The 19,222-nt window shown below is 37.0% G+C and overlaps 1 protein-coding gene across 3 annotated transcripts in view; it reads right to left on the bottom strand.

Moving 5' to 3' along the window:
- Window positions 1-5,522: 5,522 nt before the first annotated feature.
- The window catches only part of LOC128700175 (uncharacterized), a 60,395-nt gene continuing 46,695 nt past the window's right edge, over window positions 5,523-19,222 (bottom strand). For 2 of the 3 annotated variants that reach the window (XM_053793169.2, XM_053793171.2), the window contains exons 9-14: window positions 18,037-18,169; window positions 17,194-17,445; window positions 12,557-12,714; window positions 11,747-11,858; window positions 10,594-10,823; window positions 5,794-6,035 (exon numbers count right to left, since the gene is read on the bottom strand). In XM_053793169.2, coding sequence (XP_053649144.1) covers window positions 5,934-6,035; window positions 10,594-10,823; window positions 11,747-11,858; window positions 12,557-12,714; window positions 17,194-17,445; window positions 18,037-18,169 — 987 coding nt within the window. In that variant the 3' untranslated portion in view covers window positions 5,794-5,933. Of the gene's footprint in view, window positions 6,036-10,593; window positions 10,824-11,746; window positions 11,859-12,556; window positions 12,715-17,193; window positions 17,446-18,036; window positions 18,170-19,222 lie in introns of all 3 variants that reach the window. The other variant, XM_053793170.2, reaches the window with a different exon arrangement.

The raw sequence follows: 19,222 nt of genomic DNA, 5'->3' as shown, positions 1-19,222 counted from the left end.
CAAAGAATTGGAGTAACTCCAGTTCCTTCAATCAAGAGACTTTCACCAACATCAATGTATGCCCCCTTTCATAGTGCATTTGAAGTGCATTTGAGTGCATTTGAAAAATCAGATATAATACCCACTTTCATAAAACAGAATATCCATTTTATTTTTTGGAGGAATGCTAAACCTATAGGGGTTGCACACCACCTTGGGAAATGGGAGGCAATTTGATTAGATCCAAGGAAATGTCTTCAATTTCTTGGATCAAGAACCCATCACCAGCATCACGGCACCTCCCTCAAGGCAAGGTGGGGGGCTACACAAGAGTACACAAAAGTTCTCACATGTGAAGTGCATCAAGCCAATTTAGGCTTTAAAAGTATTATTATAATCACAATGAAGCACTAAACCACAAGGGTTATAAAGCACTGCAGAGCAGGGAAGGATATAAGGGTACTGGGTAGCAAGAGGGAGAAGGATAATTATTAGGTTATGGAGTTCAGCAGGGCATTTAAAAGTAGATGAAGATTTTTCTCATTAGTATATGACCCATATGGGTCATATACTGTAGCTTGTCAGTCAGTCCCTTGCAAACTCAATAAGTATTTATATACATTAAAAAAAATATATTAAGCTGGGCCTGCACTCTGGGATTTATAGAACTATATAGTACTGTGCTTTTCATACTATGGGTAATACTAAAACACCTTTTAAATTCTTTTTTGTTTATTTGTGTACTGGCTTCAAGGGTAAGGCCATACAGAGCTAAGCCTCCACCATACTCATTTGTTGGAAAATGCAACTAACTGTGAACTGGGGATAGAGGATTCAATAGTAAATCTAATCTCTCTAATGTGCAATTATCCAACTCATGAATTAATGAGTACCAGCAGTACATACTTTCTATTATGAAACTGCCAGAAAAATTACTTACATCTTGTTATTTAGCAGCTTATCAGTAATATAACATTAAAAAAAATAAAGCAAATTTAGTGTATTACTCAATGTGAAAAAATTACTAGTAATGGTGTTAATAATATATTTATCAGAATGAGCTTTGCATATTTATTTTGCTTTTTGAGAAGCACACCAAAGAAAATATTCAGTAATAAATCAGATTAAGCTATTTACAAATAAAAAAAATAAACTCAATATTTGGCAAAATTATTATGGCTCTTCCCCCCACCCAAAAAAAAAAAAAAAAAAAAAAAAAAAAAAAAAAAAAACCAAAAAAAAAAAAAAAAAAAAAAAAAAAAAAAGCATTATAATTATATGCAAGAAATCATAAGTTTAAGATTTTTAATTACAACTACATAGATGATAATATTAATATAAAAAACAAAAATATAGGGAGTATTTCCATTATATATAAATTCACAACATCTGCAATTAAGTGACTTGCATTATTTATATATTATGCTAAATACCACAGTTAAACTAGCACACTTTCCTAATTGACTTTTTGAATAATAATGAAAAGAATCTGGAATTTTATTCTAGAGCCTGTTCTTTCACATGCACTTGCACAACAAGCTATAAACAAAACAACGAAGAAATACTAAAGTTTATATTAAGAGTGACAATATGATCATCAGGATCATCAGATCTAAAAAAAATTTGTTTTCAGCCCAGACTTGAAAGCATGAAACAGATTCCTGACTCTTAACAGGCCCTGGTAACTTGTTGACTAATCTAGGAGCTTGTAAGCAAAAGACTCTGTAAGTGATTTTTCCCTAACAGCATAAGACTCAATCTAAAAGGGTCCGCTGCAATTCACAGAATCATTCCGAAGCCTGATGTACAAAGTACAAGCAAGCAGCAAGATAATTAGCTGCATTAAATTTAACAGCTTTAAAGGTTAATATAGTTTAAATTCAATGCCTGCCTTGACAGGGGGCCAATGATACAGCATTTCTGTGCATTCAAATATTTACATTGCAGCAGACAAAAAAAAAAAAAAATAATGCAAACCCAAGTGAGCTAGTGGTCATTCTACTATTCATTTCAAAAAATGTGACAAGGACAAAAATTGCCCATTTGAGATTGGGAATAGGGTGACAGGAAAGAACAGTAAGCCAAAACCAAAGAAAATATTAAATCTTAATTTCCTGAAACAAAATTTTCTAAAACAAATTAATCTTCTGGGGCCAGTGTTTTTACCTGTTAGTACTGAAAAACAATGAAAATAGATAGATATTTGGCTGAATTTTACATACTGAAAATGTTTTAAAATGAAGGTCTTTCATGGAGATTTTTATAGTTGGTAACAACTTTCCAGTGCATATTAAAAATTCTAACATAACTGAAAGCAGGTTCTGAGAAGAATGTTACAGTATATCAATATTTCTTGGCCTAGACCTACACTACAAAGACTCCCTAATGATCAATAGTAAACTTTTACTAGATCAGATACTGTATATAATGGGCTAACCAATTACACAGACTAATGTCATGAATTTTGCATGCCAATTTCCAGCAAGCTATTATCTTGCTTTAAATTATAGCAGCACATTGCCAGACCAATTTAAGCTCCATGGTTCCATCTGCCATAGGTCAGAAGGAAAGAATGAGACACAGAGGTCAACAACAATGAGACTGATACAGATGTTTCAAATCTGAATTTTAACACTTATCCAGAATGTAGAACAGTTTGTTAGTAAATTCTGTGGGAATTTAAAATACATGACAGGATTATAGGAGAAAAAAAAAAAAGCAATATTTATTTTGATACTGTATTTAGGGTGAGATGTTAAACCCATATGGGTCATTCAATGCAGGGAGAATTATGAGGCAAGAGAGTAGCTCAAATTAGTTGGACCAAAAGCCCCTCACTGGCATCAAGGCACCTACCTTGAAGGAAGAAAAGGTAAGAATACACAATTCTCTTACCATCATTACAAAAATTAAGATGACTTACAAGATGTTTTTAAAGTTACAATGTTTATACACTATAAAAGAATGGGATTAGACAAAAGAACTTTTATTAAACACCTTTGAAATTAAGTTTATAATATCCAATAAACAAGTTGGTAAAACTTGCTACAACTGAATATTAACATTTAAAATACAACTGCAATACAGTATTACAATAATTTCGGTTATCTTTAGAGAATGTTTAAAGTTAGGACCATTAACTATTCTTCTCACGAAAAGCAGTACACAGAGCAAAATGTTATAAAATCTTCCTCTGCATTTCTTTGCTGAATTCACTAGTTGGTAGTATGCTTTTGTGTCCAATTTTCTTCTCGTGCACAACAATGCTTGTGTATAAAAAAAAATCCCCCCCCTGATGTTCTAAACAAAAGTGAAACATATTTGCTGAGAGATATAGCCTATGACTAAGTTGCAATGGCCTTTCAATATGGATGGAAAACCTGCATGATTCAAATATAAAATGCAAAGGTACATGAATGAATGAATAAATCAAAGATACAGTAGTATATGATTGTTGGACTTCAATCGGCTGAGGCAGGGATACAGCATTATTTTATTGAAATCTGGTGATGATTGATGGGATGGGAGGAGGGGAGAGAGAGTGTTAGTGTTTAGAAGGGGAATCCCCTTCCATTAGGACTGAAGTCCTTTTCCGGGGTTACTTCCCTTCTTCTTTTAATGCCACCACTGTACCTCCCGTTCCTTTACGATTTGTCTAAAATGGGCTATAACATTGTCATTGAAATAGTCACCAGCACGGCTTGCAACAGCTGTGTCAGGGTGATTTTCATCCATAAAGGTTTGCAGTTCAACCCACTGTGCACACATTTCCTTAATTTTTGAAGTAGGCACAATGCATGGTCAAATGAGTGTATGCACATGATACTGTACACTTAACTGAAATCCTCAGCAAATCTATTGAGGTGCTTTTGATGGGAAAGTGCTCGTACGAGAAGAAGTTTGGCAAGTCATAATTTTTCAATTAGAAAACGACATCAAATCCAGATGCCCTCCAAAAATAATTATCCTGAATTTCAAGCATTTTTTCTTGAAATAATTACAGTATCAATCTTATTACTTTTTTAGAGACCAACAGGGATTGCAGCATATATTTTTGTACTGCTTGCATATTAATAAAAAAAAAAAAAATCAATATTATACAGTAAACAGATATTATGGTGCTCACAGCACAACAGCACATCAAATCCCCAAAACTAATCTTTAATCACACATACTTGCTAGATGGTCCTCAAGCCCCTACCCATAAACCTATTTTCCAACCTTTTTTGGAACATCCCATACACCTCCCATTCATCTGATATACTGTATACATACCTTCTTGAGTCCTTCGATTCATTCTTTGCAAATAACTAAAATATCAACATGCTCTACTTTATGAATTATAACACAACTTGTAATCTTATTAATCATACTATACATTATCAAAAATGTCTTCACTACATCAGTGGTGAACCATTAACTGCAACACTAATATATACTATTTTAGCTGGAAAGACCACAGCTGCTGGTACCAGACTTGCCCTCCAATTGATCCTAGTTATAGGATTTGAAGTGTACTCATTCTGACTGAAACTTTTCAATGCTATTTCACCCATACAAGTTTTCACACAATTATATCCTTTGACACACTATCCTTTGCATCCACTAACAAATTACTTTCTTTCCATAACCTCAACACTTAAGCTACCTCATTTTCCTCTTCTTTCCTATGATTCATCTCTTTTCTCATCTTTTCTACAATTCACCATGCTTTTCTCAGACCCAAATATAGGCCATCTCTCAACAAGGAACAGACTTGAATGAAAAATTCTTCATACTCCTGCTCTCTAATCTGACATCCACTTTTTCACTGCCTTGATTACTTTCTAATCTCATCATCTTGCTTGTGTGATGACTTTCAATTTCACACACACACACACCACTCAACATCTCCCCCTCCTCTCTTAATTGCCTTGATTACTTTCTTCTCCCATATCCTTACCATTCTACATGACTTTTAACTTATATACAAACCATGACATCCCCCCCCAGACAAAAAAAAAAAGTCAACATCTGGATCAATGGGATATCTCTTAGAGAAACTAGTGTTCTAATAAAATGTATACAGATCATGTGAAAAAGATATAGATCCATATATTCCTACCATTTATTCCTATGTGAAAACAGCATTTTAATTTACATTAATTATAATATTCTGCAACAGACATTTAATAATAAATGTACTTAAAATTTAATATTACAATGCCCCAATATCACCTGCTCAATAGCAAAAATAAAATGAAAATTATATTAATGAGAAAGCCTTTAAGAATATGAATTTTAAAGAACAAATTCATATCAGAATTCAAATCTCATAGCAAAGGGTAAACAAAAACTTTTTCTTTACCAAACCTATCATATGCTGAAAAATACTAAATCATACTTTGCAGTTATCTGGTTACAAAGTACATAAAAGAATGCCCAGATTTTCAACAAGAAAATTTCATAATAGTCCGTTATGACAAGACATTTACCACACATAACCTATTTTAAATCACTTAAGAATTACTTATTAATCATCAAGAGGTTAAACAATACCCATATTGCAATTCATCCCTTTTATTTCTATAATGAACACTCTTAATGCTATGCCTTGTACATGAAATTCCAATAATAAATTTTTACCAGGCAACAAACCTGGATTTAATGTTAAAGACATTTTCTCTGAGGAACATTAACTTGCTGGTTCCCATCATTTGTATTCTTTGTTGCTTACAATAACTTGCAATATGTCACTTAATACTACAGTACACCACAGACACCAATGAAACAATTCAAGAATTACAGTAGGCATTCCCAGCCATTCTTGTTCATAAAGTACCAAACCAGTACAGCATAGATTTTACAGCTGACTGGCTTCAATGTCTCTTGTGCTGAGGCACTGGATTCACTACTACTTCATGAGGTTTGAAAAAATACTGTACCTCATTATAGCACACAACTTTAAAATTTTACTAACCAGTAAAATCATCGCCAACTTCATCTCCAATTTCTTCCCAGGCTTCTATGTCCAAAGTTGAATCTTGGCTTGTGTTTACAGTTTTATCTTTAGGCAACTGAAAAAGAAAAAAAGATAATAAGGAAAATTGTAAACCTCTTAAAAATATGCAGATGGCAGGACACAAACATATAATTAAGCAGGTAGACCCTATTAATGTTTACTTGTATTCTTTAATAGTTAATAATGCTAACATTTCCTTTACAAGTTCACCTGAGGAAAGCAGGTTTATTACCCCATTTTTCTGGAATTACAAAAAAAAGAAAGAGAAGGAAATTTTGAAAGTGAAGTGTTTGACATTGCTGTACAAGTGCAGATGGATGTTGGTGTTCTAAATAAAGGGTAGCTGGATGACATAGCACTGAGTAAAACGAAGATAAAGAAGGAACGTCACTTGTACACAACCCATCAGGAATAATTTAACAGTAAAACAGGAATTTAAGTAAACCCTGAAGTGTGTATATCATACACAGATTTACACCTCTTGCATTATATAATGCATCATCAAAATGATTTGTGGAATGAGGTTATATGAATGGCAAGGGAGTGTAAAAATTGAGAACAAGTAACAGAATGGGTGAATCTTGATCAACAAATTTTAACGAGAATAAGCATTTAGGTGAGAGATGAAAGCGCTGAGAAAACCTAGGAGCAAATGCACTTGTTAAGAATTAATGTAGTAAGATATTAGATGGGGAGAATATTTTGAGCTGTTAAACAAGGATGAGAGAGTTTCAGGGATTTTATACATGTCGCTCGGAAGAATATGCTCCGTTTGGAGGCAGGTCAAAGGTGAGAATGGAAGCACTGGATGAGACAGCAGGTAGGTTGAAAGAAGGTAACACAGATTAAGACAGATGCTGAAAACAGATATTGATGTATTAAATACATAATGTGCATGAAAGAATGGACTGGCAAAAAGCATGTAGTTCCAAAGACAGTGGGCAAAAATGGTCCAAATAATACAGAAACAAGTCTGCTAAGAATACTCAGTCAAGTGTACAGAAGAAATTTAACATAAAAAGTTACGGAGAAAAGATAAAGCAGGATTCTAGATGAATAGGAAGAGGATATATGGAACAAGTACGTATTTGTATTAAAGCATATTAAATGATATATATTAGATAAGGGTAAGCTGTTTGCTGCATTTTTAGATTTGGAAGATTTGCAAAAACGAGAAATGAATGAATGAATGAGAGAGCGAGAAAGAAAAAAAGAAAAATAAAGGAGAAAAAGAGAAAAAATAAGAAAGAAAAAGAGAAACGAGAGAAGAGAAAAACATAGTGAGTGTGCGGGCACGCACACAAGGTGATTAGAGTAACAAAAGGTCTAGCCAATGAATGCCAAGGTTAAATTGTGGAAAAGAAAGTAATTTACAGTGGACCCCTGGTTTTTGGCTGGTGCAGAAATCAGATACACTGTAATTTGGATTTTGAACAGTTTTTTGGCAAAATTTCCCCGGGTTTCGTACATCCGCTCGGAAATTGTTGGTACCAGATGCGTGATCCTGGGCTGCTCACGCGTTTTTTTTTAACAAGTCGGCCATCTCCCACTGAAGCAGGGTGACCCAAAAAGAAAGAAAATCTCCAAAAAGAAAATACTTTCATCATCATTCAACACTTTCACCTCACTCTCACATAATCACTGTTTTTGCAGAGGTGCTCAGAATACAACAGTTTAGAAGTATATGCATATAAAGATACACAACATATCCCTCCAAACTGCCACTATTCCAAACCCCTCCTCTAAAGTGCAGGCATTGTACTTCCCATTTCCAGGACTCAAGTCCGGCTATATAAAAATAGCCAGTTTCCCTGAATCCCTTCACTAAACATTACCCTGCTCACACTCCAACAGCTCGTCAGGCACATTAAATGTCTTATTTTAGGGTAATATAGACATACTCATTAATTCATCTATGATATTTTCTTCAAAATTATATAAGAAACACATTACATAGCATATAAACATGCTGGACTTGAGTCACGGAAATGGGAAGTACAATGAATGCAGCTTTAAAGGAGGGGTTTGGGATATTGGCAGTTTGGAGGGACTTCTGAACTGTCGTATCTGAGCACCTCTGCAAAGACTGATTATGTATGAGTGAGGCGAAAGTGTTGAATGATGATGAAAGTATTTTCTTTTGGGGGATTTTCTTTCTTTTTGGGTCACCCTGCCTCGGTGGGAGACTGCTGACGTGTTAAAAAAAAAAAATTATTAAACATGCCTTTGTTACTCATTCACTAAGTGTCACTCTAGTCTTAACACCATAGTTATAATACTAATACTTAATAATAATCACTTTTGGGCACATTAAATGTCTTATTTTAGGTTAATATAGACATTTCCAATAATCCATTATGATATTTTCTTCAAAATTATGTAAGAAACACATTACATAACATATAAACATGCAATGTTTATATGCTACTGAGTGGCAACGCAGTGGAGGGAAAACATTACGTTTTCTCTGGCCCAGCATTAGAGAAAACCGTGAATCGCGTCTGGCCAGTCACAGCCCTTAACCCTTTCAGGGTTTCGGCCGTACTAGTATGGCTTACGTCCCAGGGTTTTTTGACGTACTAGTACGCCTAAATTCTAGCACCCTCAAATCTAGTGAGAAAGCTGGTAGGCCTACATATGAAAGAATGGGTCTATGTGGTCAGTGTGTGCAGTATAAAAAAAATCCTGCAATAGTGCGTAATGAGAAAAAAAAGCTTTGACCGTGTTTTTGGATTAAAACAGCGACTTTGCACTGTATTTTCGTATGGTATTTATTGTTGTATTCTAGTTTTCTTCATCTCATTTTATAGAATGGAAGACATATTACAGAAATTGAGATGATTTTGACTGGTTTTACAATGAAAAGTACCTTGAAATTGAGCTCAAAGTAGCAGAATTGTTCGATTTTTACCAAAGCGTCCAATACATGTCAACTGGTGAGTCTAACATTCTTTCACAAGTGCGCTGATATTATTTATACCATTTCTACACTAATGCAGTAGTCTGCATAACAGTAAATCTTCTATTTTTTGTATGAATAAAAATTCAAAGTGGAAAGCCAAAGAAATATAAGAGGGGCCTGGGGATGTGACTAACGAACAGAAAACTTGTTATTTTAGTGCCAGGAATGTCTTTCTTGTTTATTCTGGACCCTAATCGGAAATTGGCATCTTTTGAAATTTGTGTGAAATTGGCAAAATTGCTAAATTCTGACCACTTTATTGGATAGTTGAAATCGGTAAATGGGTGGTTTCTTGTACTCATTCGAAAGAAAAAATGGAGTTCTGGCAAAATAGTTATGATTTTTTTTGACTAGTACACTGGAACTGGCCAAAAATAGGGTTCAAAGTGGGCAAAATCGCCGATGCGTAAACATCGTCGAGACCGCTAAGTTCGCGAGAGCATAATTCCGTAAGTCTTCCATCAAATTTCATACTTTTGGTGTCATTATGATCGGGAAAAGATTCTCTATCTTTTCATAAGAAAATTTTGGGGGGACCCTTAGAACAAGTCTCGGAGAGGGCCTGGGGACCCTGAAAGGGTTAATACACGTTTGTCTACAATTCTTGGCATGAATTATTCATTACTTCTCCCTTTGTTTATGATGGCATCTAAAGGTAGTTGTTAGAAACGATTGAACTCAGTGAACATGGTATGTTGATGGTAATGATATGGCTGTAAGCCACAGTGTACGTAGTCATAAGGTGGACTAGTCCCAGGCGGTTTTCGTCCATTTCGGATTTCAGCCAACCTTCTGGAACAGATTAATTACAAAAACTGGGGGTCTACTGTATTTAATATCTGGAATTATTGTAATTAATTTACATGATGGTAGGATTGCTGGTGTCTTTTTTCTGTCTTAAACATGCAAGGTTTCCAGTACATCTTGCTACTTCTACTTATACGTAGGTCACACTACACATGCATGTACAAGCGTACATATACACACCCCTCAGGGTTTTCTTCTATTTTCTTAATAGTTCTTGCTTATTTCCTCTAATCTCCATGGGGAAGTGGAACGGAATTCTTCCTGCGTAAACCATGTGTGTCATAAGAGGTGACTAAAATGACAGGAGCAAGGGGCTACTAACCCCTTCTCCTGTATACATTTTTTTTTTTAACACGTTGGTCATCTCCCACTTAGGCAGGGTGACCCAAAAAGAAAGAAAAAATATTTTCATCATCATTCAACACTCTCACCTCACTCATACATAATCACTCTCTTTGCAGAGGTGTTCAGATACGACAGTTTAGAAATCCCTCCAAACTGCCAATATCCCTAACCCCTCAAAATTTAAAAGGAGAAACTTTTGCTTTTCTTTTTGGGTCACCCTGCCTCGGTGGGATGCAGTCAGTTCGTTGAAAAAAAAAATTAGTAACTGAATGTTCCAACAGAATTGGGGAGAGACAGTGAATCGTATAGAAGAGGGAAAGAAGGTTGATGGGGTGTCGAGTCTGCGGAAAGAAAAGTTAATCAATGAATGCATTAAAATACAGTGGTGCCAACACTTTTATAGTGTATAAAGTGTGGTCCTTGAGTGTTGCAGCAAGGAGAAAGCTGCATCTAATGATGCAAACTATGTAAGTCTAAACCACATGATTTATGTACTAACCTTACTTGATTTGTCTTCTCCCTTTCTATCAGCTTTAGCATCTTCTTTACCACTTTTGGCATCATCTTTAGCTTGATCATCACCAGATGCTGCTGCTACTACTGATGATGCTGATGCTGCTACTGCTTCTGCTTCTTCTAACTCCTTTTCCACTTCTGTCCCATTGACTTTATCATCTTTGTTTTGTTCTTCAGTAGCATCCTCACCCTCTATTTCTGTCATGATTTCACCTTAAAAGATAATAACATGATGGCCACATACAATAATCTGCTTCAAAATTTTTTAACCCTAATAGATTAAAATTTCAAAATAAACTTTTTCTTAAGTGTCTTTACACCATCCTTCATCCATTTTATGATCGACTTAAAGCTCTTGCCTGGGTGAACTAAACAAACGTTTTCCTATCCTTTAAAATCCTGAAAAAGATATTCACAGAGCAAGACTTCTTCCAAAGAAGAATGAACTAAAGAAAAATTGGAATGTTCAGTAATTATACATTAATGCAGTATACACAAATTTTTTCTGACAATCTAATAATAGTGTTGTAATGACACTAAGAGCCTGATTAATTATACTATACCCATATTACATATAAGGAAAAGGGAGAGAGGAGACAGATAAAGATTTATTTAAATTAACATTACAGTACAAGGATATCTTTTACCCAACCCCTGAATACCTCTAACAGGTACCAAGTTTTTTACTTAGAATGACATTTTTGGAGGACTGTAGTTTTCTAACACATTTTTCCCTGGATGCAGTCCACCAGTCTAACACACAAGTGCCCATTTTTACTGCTTGGCAGGCAGGGGTAAAAGGAAACTGACACATGTGTTTCTATGCACTAGGAAATGAGCCTGGGACCTTACAATTTCAATTGAATACTCTCAGCAGAGAGCTATACAGCACCCCCAGGAAATGGAGAATGGAAGGAGGGTGGTGGGAATAGGGAAGTGAAAGTGAAGAGAAAAAATGGGAAAAAGAGACAGGGAAGGGGGAGGTGAAAGGAGATGGGGACAATTTTAGTCATCACTGTATCCTTGCTGTTGAAAACTATAGAAGTAAATTCCCTACATGTCATACAAGGCATTTTATTGTAAGTAGTTATGTTGTTACACACTAAATGCACAATAAAAAGTATAAAAATACTAACCCTGAAGGGCAGTAAGGCCCTTATCAACTTCTTCCCACAGCTTGTCCTGATCTGGGTCTTCCTCAAGATCAACCTCACCATCCCCCTCCTCCCCACTTGGTATATCTTCTTCCTGAAAATGAAGTAAGACATCTTTAATAAGTCAAATTCAGTTACAATGAATGCTTCTTCCATCAAAAATAACTAAGAATACAGTTATGCTACTTATCTTCAACCAAGGCCCATAACACTGTTGCACCTCTTCACGAAGTCGTGTAATATTCATTAAGTAGCATCTCCCCACAAATTTGTTACCATTGTAAACCCTACACTGAAATGACATTTGATTTAATTATTTTTATTCAGTATTGATATATGACCTTCATGGATTTAGCAAACTTTTAGCGAGTCTCCATTCTGTGTTCCTCTCTTACTGTCTACCCCCTCAAGGGAGGTTCCTTGATACTAGTGAGGGGCTCTTGATCTAGGAAATTGGATCTGTGTTCCAGTTCCTTATATTGAGCCTGAATACCTTCCGTTCCCCCTCCCCCAGAGGCTCTGTATAATCCCATGATTACAATAATCTCTTACTGTCCCTTTTTTTTCTCCCATTTACCATAATGACCATCTCCTAACAAAGAATGGCAACTCAAACAATACACATTCACCAGCATTCATTCAATAGCTTTCTAGCTAGAAGTGTGCAGACATCACAATTAATGCTGAATATATTCCTCTTGATATATCTCTGGCTCATTTGGATTATTTATAAAGTCTGCAGGGACTTATGTGGGTCTCATGAGATAAATTAATTATGGAATCTTTACCTACCTGATGTGCTGCTGGATGATGGTCATAATAATGCGAGAGATGATTTAATGACCGACAGTGGCGCTGAACAGCTCGCGACCCCAATGAAGAATCCGCACGAATGATTTTATAGCAAAGGCTGCAGAAATAAGCTTCAATGCGACGCACATACTCTGTTCCTGTGAGATTATGTGCAAAAAATTATTTCATGATAGTAACTGGTCAACAGTGTGTCGTGCCACATCATCAAAGTCTCACTTATAATATTTAAGTTATGATTAATATTTTTATCTAGTAATAGGAAATGGAATCAAATTTAAAAGTACTTCTGCCTCTATTCTTCCAAGTAAAATATTACAAAATTTTAAATTTTTCATAAGCAAAATCATGACATGCATAAAAAATGGAATAAAAATGGTGCATTGGACAGAAAAAGTTAAGACAAGTTATTTGGAGGGGACATGATACAGGAGTGCAACTTTTTTTTTTTTTAACAAGTTGGCCGTCTCCCACCGAGGAAGGGTGACTCAAAAAGAAAATACTTTCATCATCATTCAACACTTTCACCTCACTCACACATAATCACTGTTTTTGCAGAGGTGCTCAGAACACAACAGTTTAGAAGCATATATGTAAAAAGATACACAACAAATACCTACAAACTGCCAATATCCCGAACCTCCTTTAGAATGCAGGCATTGTACTTCCCATTTCCAGGACTCAAGTCCGACTATAAAAATAACCGGTTTCCCTGAATCCCTTCACTACATATTACCCTGCTCACACTCCAACAGATCGTCAGGTCCCAAATACCATTCGTCTCCATTCACTCCTATCGAACACGCTCACGCACACCTGCTGGAAGTCCAAGCCCCTCGCCCACAAAACCTCCCTTACTCCTGCTTCCAACCTTTTTGAGGACGACCCCTACCCCGCCTTCCCCTACACATTTATACGCTCTCCATGTCATTCTACTTTGATCCATTCTCTCTAAATGACCAAACCACCTCAACAAACCCTCTTCAGCCCTCTGACTAATACTTTTATTAACTCCATACCTTCTAATTTCCACACTCTGAATTTTCTGCATAATATTTACACCACACATTGCCCTTAGACAGGACATCTCCACTTCCTCCAACTGCCTCCTCGCTGCAGCATTTACAACCCAAGCTTCATGCCCATATAAGAGTGTTGGTACCACTATAATTTCATACATTCCCTTCTTTGCCTCCATAGATAACATTTTTTCCCTCCACATATACCTCAATGCACTGCTCACCTTTTTTTCTTCATCAATTCTAAGATTAACCTTATCCTTCATAAATCCATCTGCTGACACGTCAACTCCCAAATATCTGAAAACATTCACTTCTTCCATACTCCTCCTCCTCAATTTGATATCCAATTTTTCTTTATCTAAATTATTTGATACCCTCATCACTTTACTCTTTTCTATGTTCACTTTCAACTTTCTACCTTTACACACACACCCAAATTTGTCCAATAACCTTTGCAATTTTTCTTTAGAATCTCCCATAAGCACAGTATCATCAGCAAAAAGTAACTCATTATTACCTATTATTATTATTATTATTACGTATTCTTCTTCTCCTCCTCCTCTTCCTTCTCCTTCTCCACTTCCTCCTCATTATTATTATTATATGCTTCCACATATCCAAAACATTGCAGGGACCTATAAATACTTTGTATATATTCCAAGACAATAGTAAATGACCAAAGCAGGTGTAAATGTCCACCTGTCAATGTGTTTGTGACAATTTGAGTACAATTTCAATACCTAATACTAGTGTCAGAACAAAGATTGGTTATGAAATAACAAGAACTACTATAAATTGTAATTATCAGAATATAAAAATTACATAAAATATGAAAAATAGAAAAAAAGGTATATTGGCAACACTTCTGCAAGCGGCAGGACTTCATGTTGCCGTCATGTGAGCATCCAGTGCCAACTTCTCAGCCTCGTATCTCTGTAAGTAATGACCCTAATTTTTTTATTATTCTGAAACACTTAAAAAAAATGTGCTCTTTTATTCTTTAAAAAAAAAAAAGTTTTTTCTTTCAAAATATTCGGGGTGCTGCGCTAGTGAACGTATATACGTTTAGATGTTTAAGGGGTTAAGGAAGTATTCACAGAGTAGAGACAGGAAGGACTCTGGGAAGAGAGAACAGAGGGGGACACCAACAAGGGTTATACCAACAAGTGCTGGATGATACACACAACTGAGGAGGAAGTGAAGTAGCTGCTAAGCAGCCTTGATACCCCAAAGGCAGTGGGACCGGACAGCATATCTCTGTGGGTCCTTAGAATGGGAGCAGACACTGTGTGCAACTAACCACAATTTTCAACACATCCCTTGAAACTGGGCAACTACCTGAGGCATGGAAAACAGCAAATGCATTCCCCATTTTTAAGAAAAGAGACAGAAACAAGGCACTAAACTATAGAACAGTGTCACTGACGTGTATAGTATGCAAAGTCATGGAGAAGATTATCAGGAGAAGAGTGGTAGAGCACCTGAAACGGAACAAGATTATAAACGACAACAGCATGGATTCATGGGAGGCAAATCCTGTGTCACAAACCTTCTGGAGTTTTATGACAAAGTGACAGTAGACATGAGAGGGGGGGGGGTGATTGCATTTTCTTGGACTGCAAGAAGGCCTTCGACACAGTTCCTCACAAGAGATTAGTGCAGATGCTAGAGGATCAGGCACGTATAACAGGAAGGGCACTGCAATGGATCAGAGAATACCTGACAGGGAGGCAACAAGTCATGGTATGTGATGAGGTATCACAGTGGGCACCTGTGAATAGAGGGGTCCCACAGGGGTCAGTCCGAGGACCAGTGCTATTTTTGGTATGTGTGAATGACATGATGGAAGAGATAGACTAAGAAGTGTCCCTGTTCACAAATGATGTGAAGTTAATGAGGAGAATTAAATCAGATGAGGATCAGGCAGGACTACAGAGACCTAGGCAGGCTGGACACGTGGTCCATCAAATGGCTCCTCAAATTTAGCCCCGCCAAATGCAAAGTCATGAAGATCGCGGAAGGGCAAAGAAGACCACAGACAGAGTATGGGCTAGGTGGCCAAAGACTGCAAACCTTGCTCAAGGAGAAACATCTTGGGGTTAGTATAACACCGAGCACATCTCCGGAAGCACACATCAACCAGATAACAGTTGCAGCATATGGGAGCTTAGAAAACCTAAGAATAGCTTTCCAATATCTTAGTAAGGAATCATTCAAGACACTGTATGCCATGCATGACAGGCCCATACTGGAGTATGCAGCACCAGTCTGGAACCCACACTTAGCCAAGCACATCAAGAAATTAGAAAAAGTGCAAAGGTTTGCAACAAAGCTAGTTCCAGAGATCAGGGGAATGTCCTATGCAGAAAGGTTAAGGGAAATCGGCCTGACAACACTGGAGGACAGGAGGGTTAGGGGAGACATGATAACAACGTACAAAATACTACATGGAATAGATAAGGTGGACAGACAGGATGTTCCAGAGAGGAGACACAGGAACAAGGGGTCACAATTGGAAGGTGAAGACTCAGACAAGTCAAAGGGATGTTAGGAAGTATTTCTTCAGTCACAGAGTTCTCAGGAAGTGAAATAGTCAAGCAAGTGATGTAGTGGAGGCAGGATCTATACATAGCTTGAAGACGAGGCATGATAAAGCTCATGGAGCAGGGAGAGAGAGGACCTAGTAACCATCAGTGAAGAGGGGGGCCAGGAGCTGAGTCTTGACCCCTGCAACCACAATTAGGTGAATACACACACACACACACTTTCATACACATACACACACACTTTCATACACACACACACTTTCACACACGAGTAATGGAAAAGCAAATATGAAAACCTCAATATACAAACGGCTGGAAATTTAAGATTTATATTTTAATGCTCCTAGGTAGTAGGTTGGTAGACAGCAACCGCCCAGGGAGGTACTACTGTCCTGCCAAGTGAGTGTAAAACGAAAGCCTGTAATTGTTTTACATGATGGTAGGATTGCTCGTGTCCATTTTTGTCTCATTAACATGCAAGATTTCAGGTATGTCTTGCTACTTCTATTTACACTTAGGTCACACAACACATACATGTACAAGCATATATATATACACACCCCTCTGGGTTTTCTTATATTTTCTTTCTAGTTCTTATTCTTGTTTATTTCCTCTTATCTCCATGGGGAAGTGGATCAGAATTCTTCCTCCGTAAGACATGCGTGTTGTAAGAGGCGACTAAAATGCCGGGAGCAAGGAGCTAGTAACCTCTTCTACTGTATATATTACTAAATGTAAAAGGAGAAACTTTCGTTTTTCCTTTTGGGCCACCCCGCCTCGGTGGGATACGGCCGGTGTGTTGAAAGAAAGATTTTAATGCTGCTGCAGTATATACTGATGGTTTGTACATAAACACTACCAACACCAACTATATTTCAATGCAGCCCAAAACATGTTAAATCAGTTACAGTGGCTGAAAATCTAAAATGTTTTGGCAATTACCCCATTTTTATAGTACCACACAAAAAATACTACTACTTTTACTGCAAAATAGAGGGAATAGGGCTAAAATATTACACCTGAATAAAGTTCAAAATGAAGTAATCCTTACCAAGTGGCTTATGGCCTCCTTCTTCCTCATCCTCTGGTTGCTCTTTCTCCCAATCACTCTCCAACTGAGCATCATCATCATCATCAACTGGCCCTTTCTTCCCTCTTCCTTTTGACTTCCCTTTCTGCTTTTTGTCAATGGTAGATGGTTCCAAATCATCATCATCATCCCCCGTTGCTGCTTCTTTCTCAGCTGCCTCCACAGCATCCAAACCACCAGTTATTTCTTCATGTTCAGAGCCAACATCATCATCTTTGGGACAAATCACAAAAATTAAATACAAAATTTGGAAATGCAGTACATCACAATAGTGCAGATAAAAGTACAATAAAAAATATTACAGCCAATGAATGGTAGGAAATGACCATTGCATCAAATATATATATAGCCAAAGTGAAAATGTTACACTACAAATTCAACTCTGAACATGCCAGATGCAACAAGTTTCTGACTCATAGGGAGGAAGTAAAGGAGGCTTTGAGTTTTAAGGGCTCGAGCATCCAGCAGGCTTGCATGAGCATATTAGATAGGATTAGATGGAGACAAGTCGTTTTTAATGACTGTGCTGTTGGAGTGTGAGCAAGGTAATATTTATGAAGGGAGTCAGGGAAACCATTTAGCCGGACTTAAGCTCTGGAGATGACAAGGGCAGTGACTGCACTCTGGAGAGGGTGAAGATAGTGCAATCTGAGGGTAATCACAATTGTGATTTCAGCACACTTCTGGCAAGACAGTGACTGAATGAAAGATAGTGAGTGTGTTTCCTTCTTTAGGTCATCCCGCCGTTGCATATTGCCAGTGAGGAGGAAAGCAAAAAAAAAAAAAAAACATTAAAATCCTCACCATCCTCTCCAACAGAGTCAAGAGTCATGAAATTTGCCAAGTCGAGATCATCACTCTCTTCCTCCTGATTGTTGTCATCACTATGGCGGCCACTACCCTGGTTATCAATTGTAGCTGTCCTGACCTGCAAACACTGCATCAATTTGCATGAATAAATTAAGGACTATGATGTGCAAGAGATAATCTCAAACACATCACAGTAATACACTGAAAATTTTAAATATGAAATCAATAGTTACAGTAGCCTCCACATGTATTCATATGCCCCTACGTACATAAATAAAAAAATGTTGATATAGCACAAAAATGTATGTACAGTAAAGATCTGCATAACTATAACATTGTTCCTATAAATGGTCAGCTAAAACATAACATATACAGTAGACCCTAGGTTTTCGTTTGCCCGGTTTTTTGTCGAATTCGTTTTCGATGCCTTTTTTTTTTTTTGTCAAAATTTTATCCCAGATTTCGTTCATCACCTCGGTTTTCATCCGCCGTACCGAACATGTCCGTCTGCCCATGCCCACACAAAGCATCCCATGCACTCGTTCTGAGTCAGTCTGACTTCGTTTCTCTTCGAGTGAACATAACCCTGCACATTCATACAAAACATTTCGTGATAATCCAGTGCTTTTTGTGCTTGTTTAATGAATGCAACTGCTAAATTAGCCACCATGGAGCCAAAGAAAGTTCCGAGTACCAGACCTTTGATAGAGAAGGCGAGAAACATGATAGAATTCAAGAAAGAACTGACAGCAAAGTATGCAAGTGATGTACATGCGGTCGATCTCGCCAGGATATACGGGAAATCCTCATCAACAATCAGTTCCATCCTAGCAAAGAAAGAAGAAATCCAGGATTCTGATGTTGTGAAAGGGGTAAATGTGCTAATGAAACAGAGATAGCAAACAATCGAAAATATTGAGAAGTTGTAGTTGGTGTGCAACAACGAAAAACAGTTAGCGAGAGAGAGTGTTGTGGAGGCAATAGTTTGAGAAAAGGCAAGGCAGCTGCATGCAGATCTCATGAAGAAAATGCCTGGAACGAGTGCTGCTGTTAGTACATATATTTAAAGCCACCAGAGGCTGGTTCAACAAATTCAAGAAGTGATCTGACATACACAGAGTCTTCAATAAAGGTAAACGTTATGTTAAATGTTCATTTATCCATTTCATTAGTCCTTTAC

Source organism: Cherax quadricarinatus, chromosome 74 (genome assembly GCF_038502225.1).
Source record: "Cherax quadricarinatus isolate ZL_2023a chromosome 74, ASM3850222v1, whole genome shotgun sequence".
NCBI lineage: Eukaryota > Metazoa > Arthropoda > Malacostraca > Decapoda > Parastacidae > Cherax > Cherax quadricarinatus.
The sequence above is the reverse complement of the archived record's forward strand: the minus strand, read 5'-3'. Positions and strand labels throughout refer to the sequence as shown.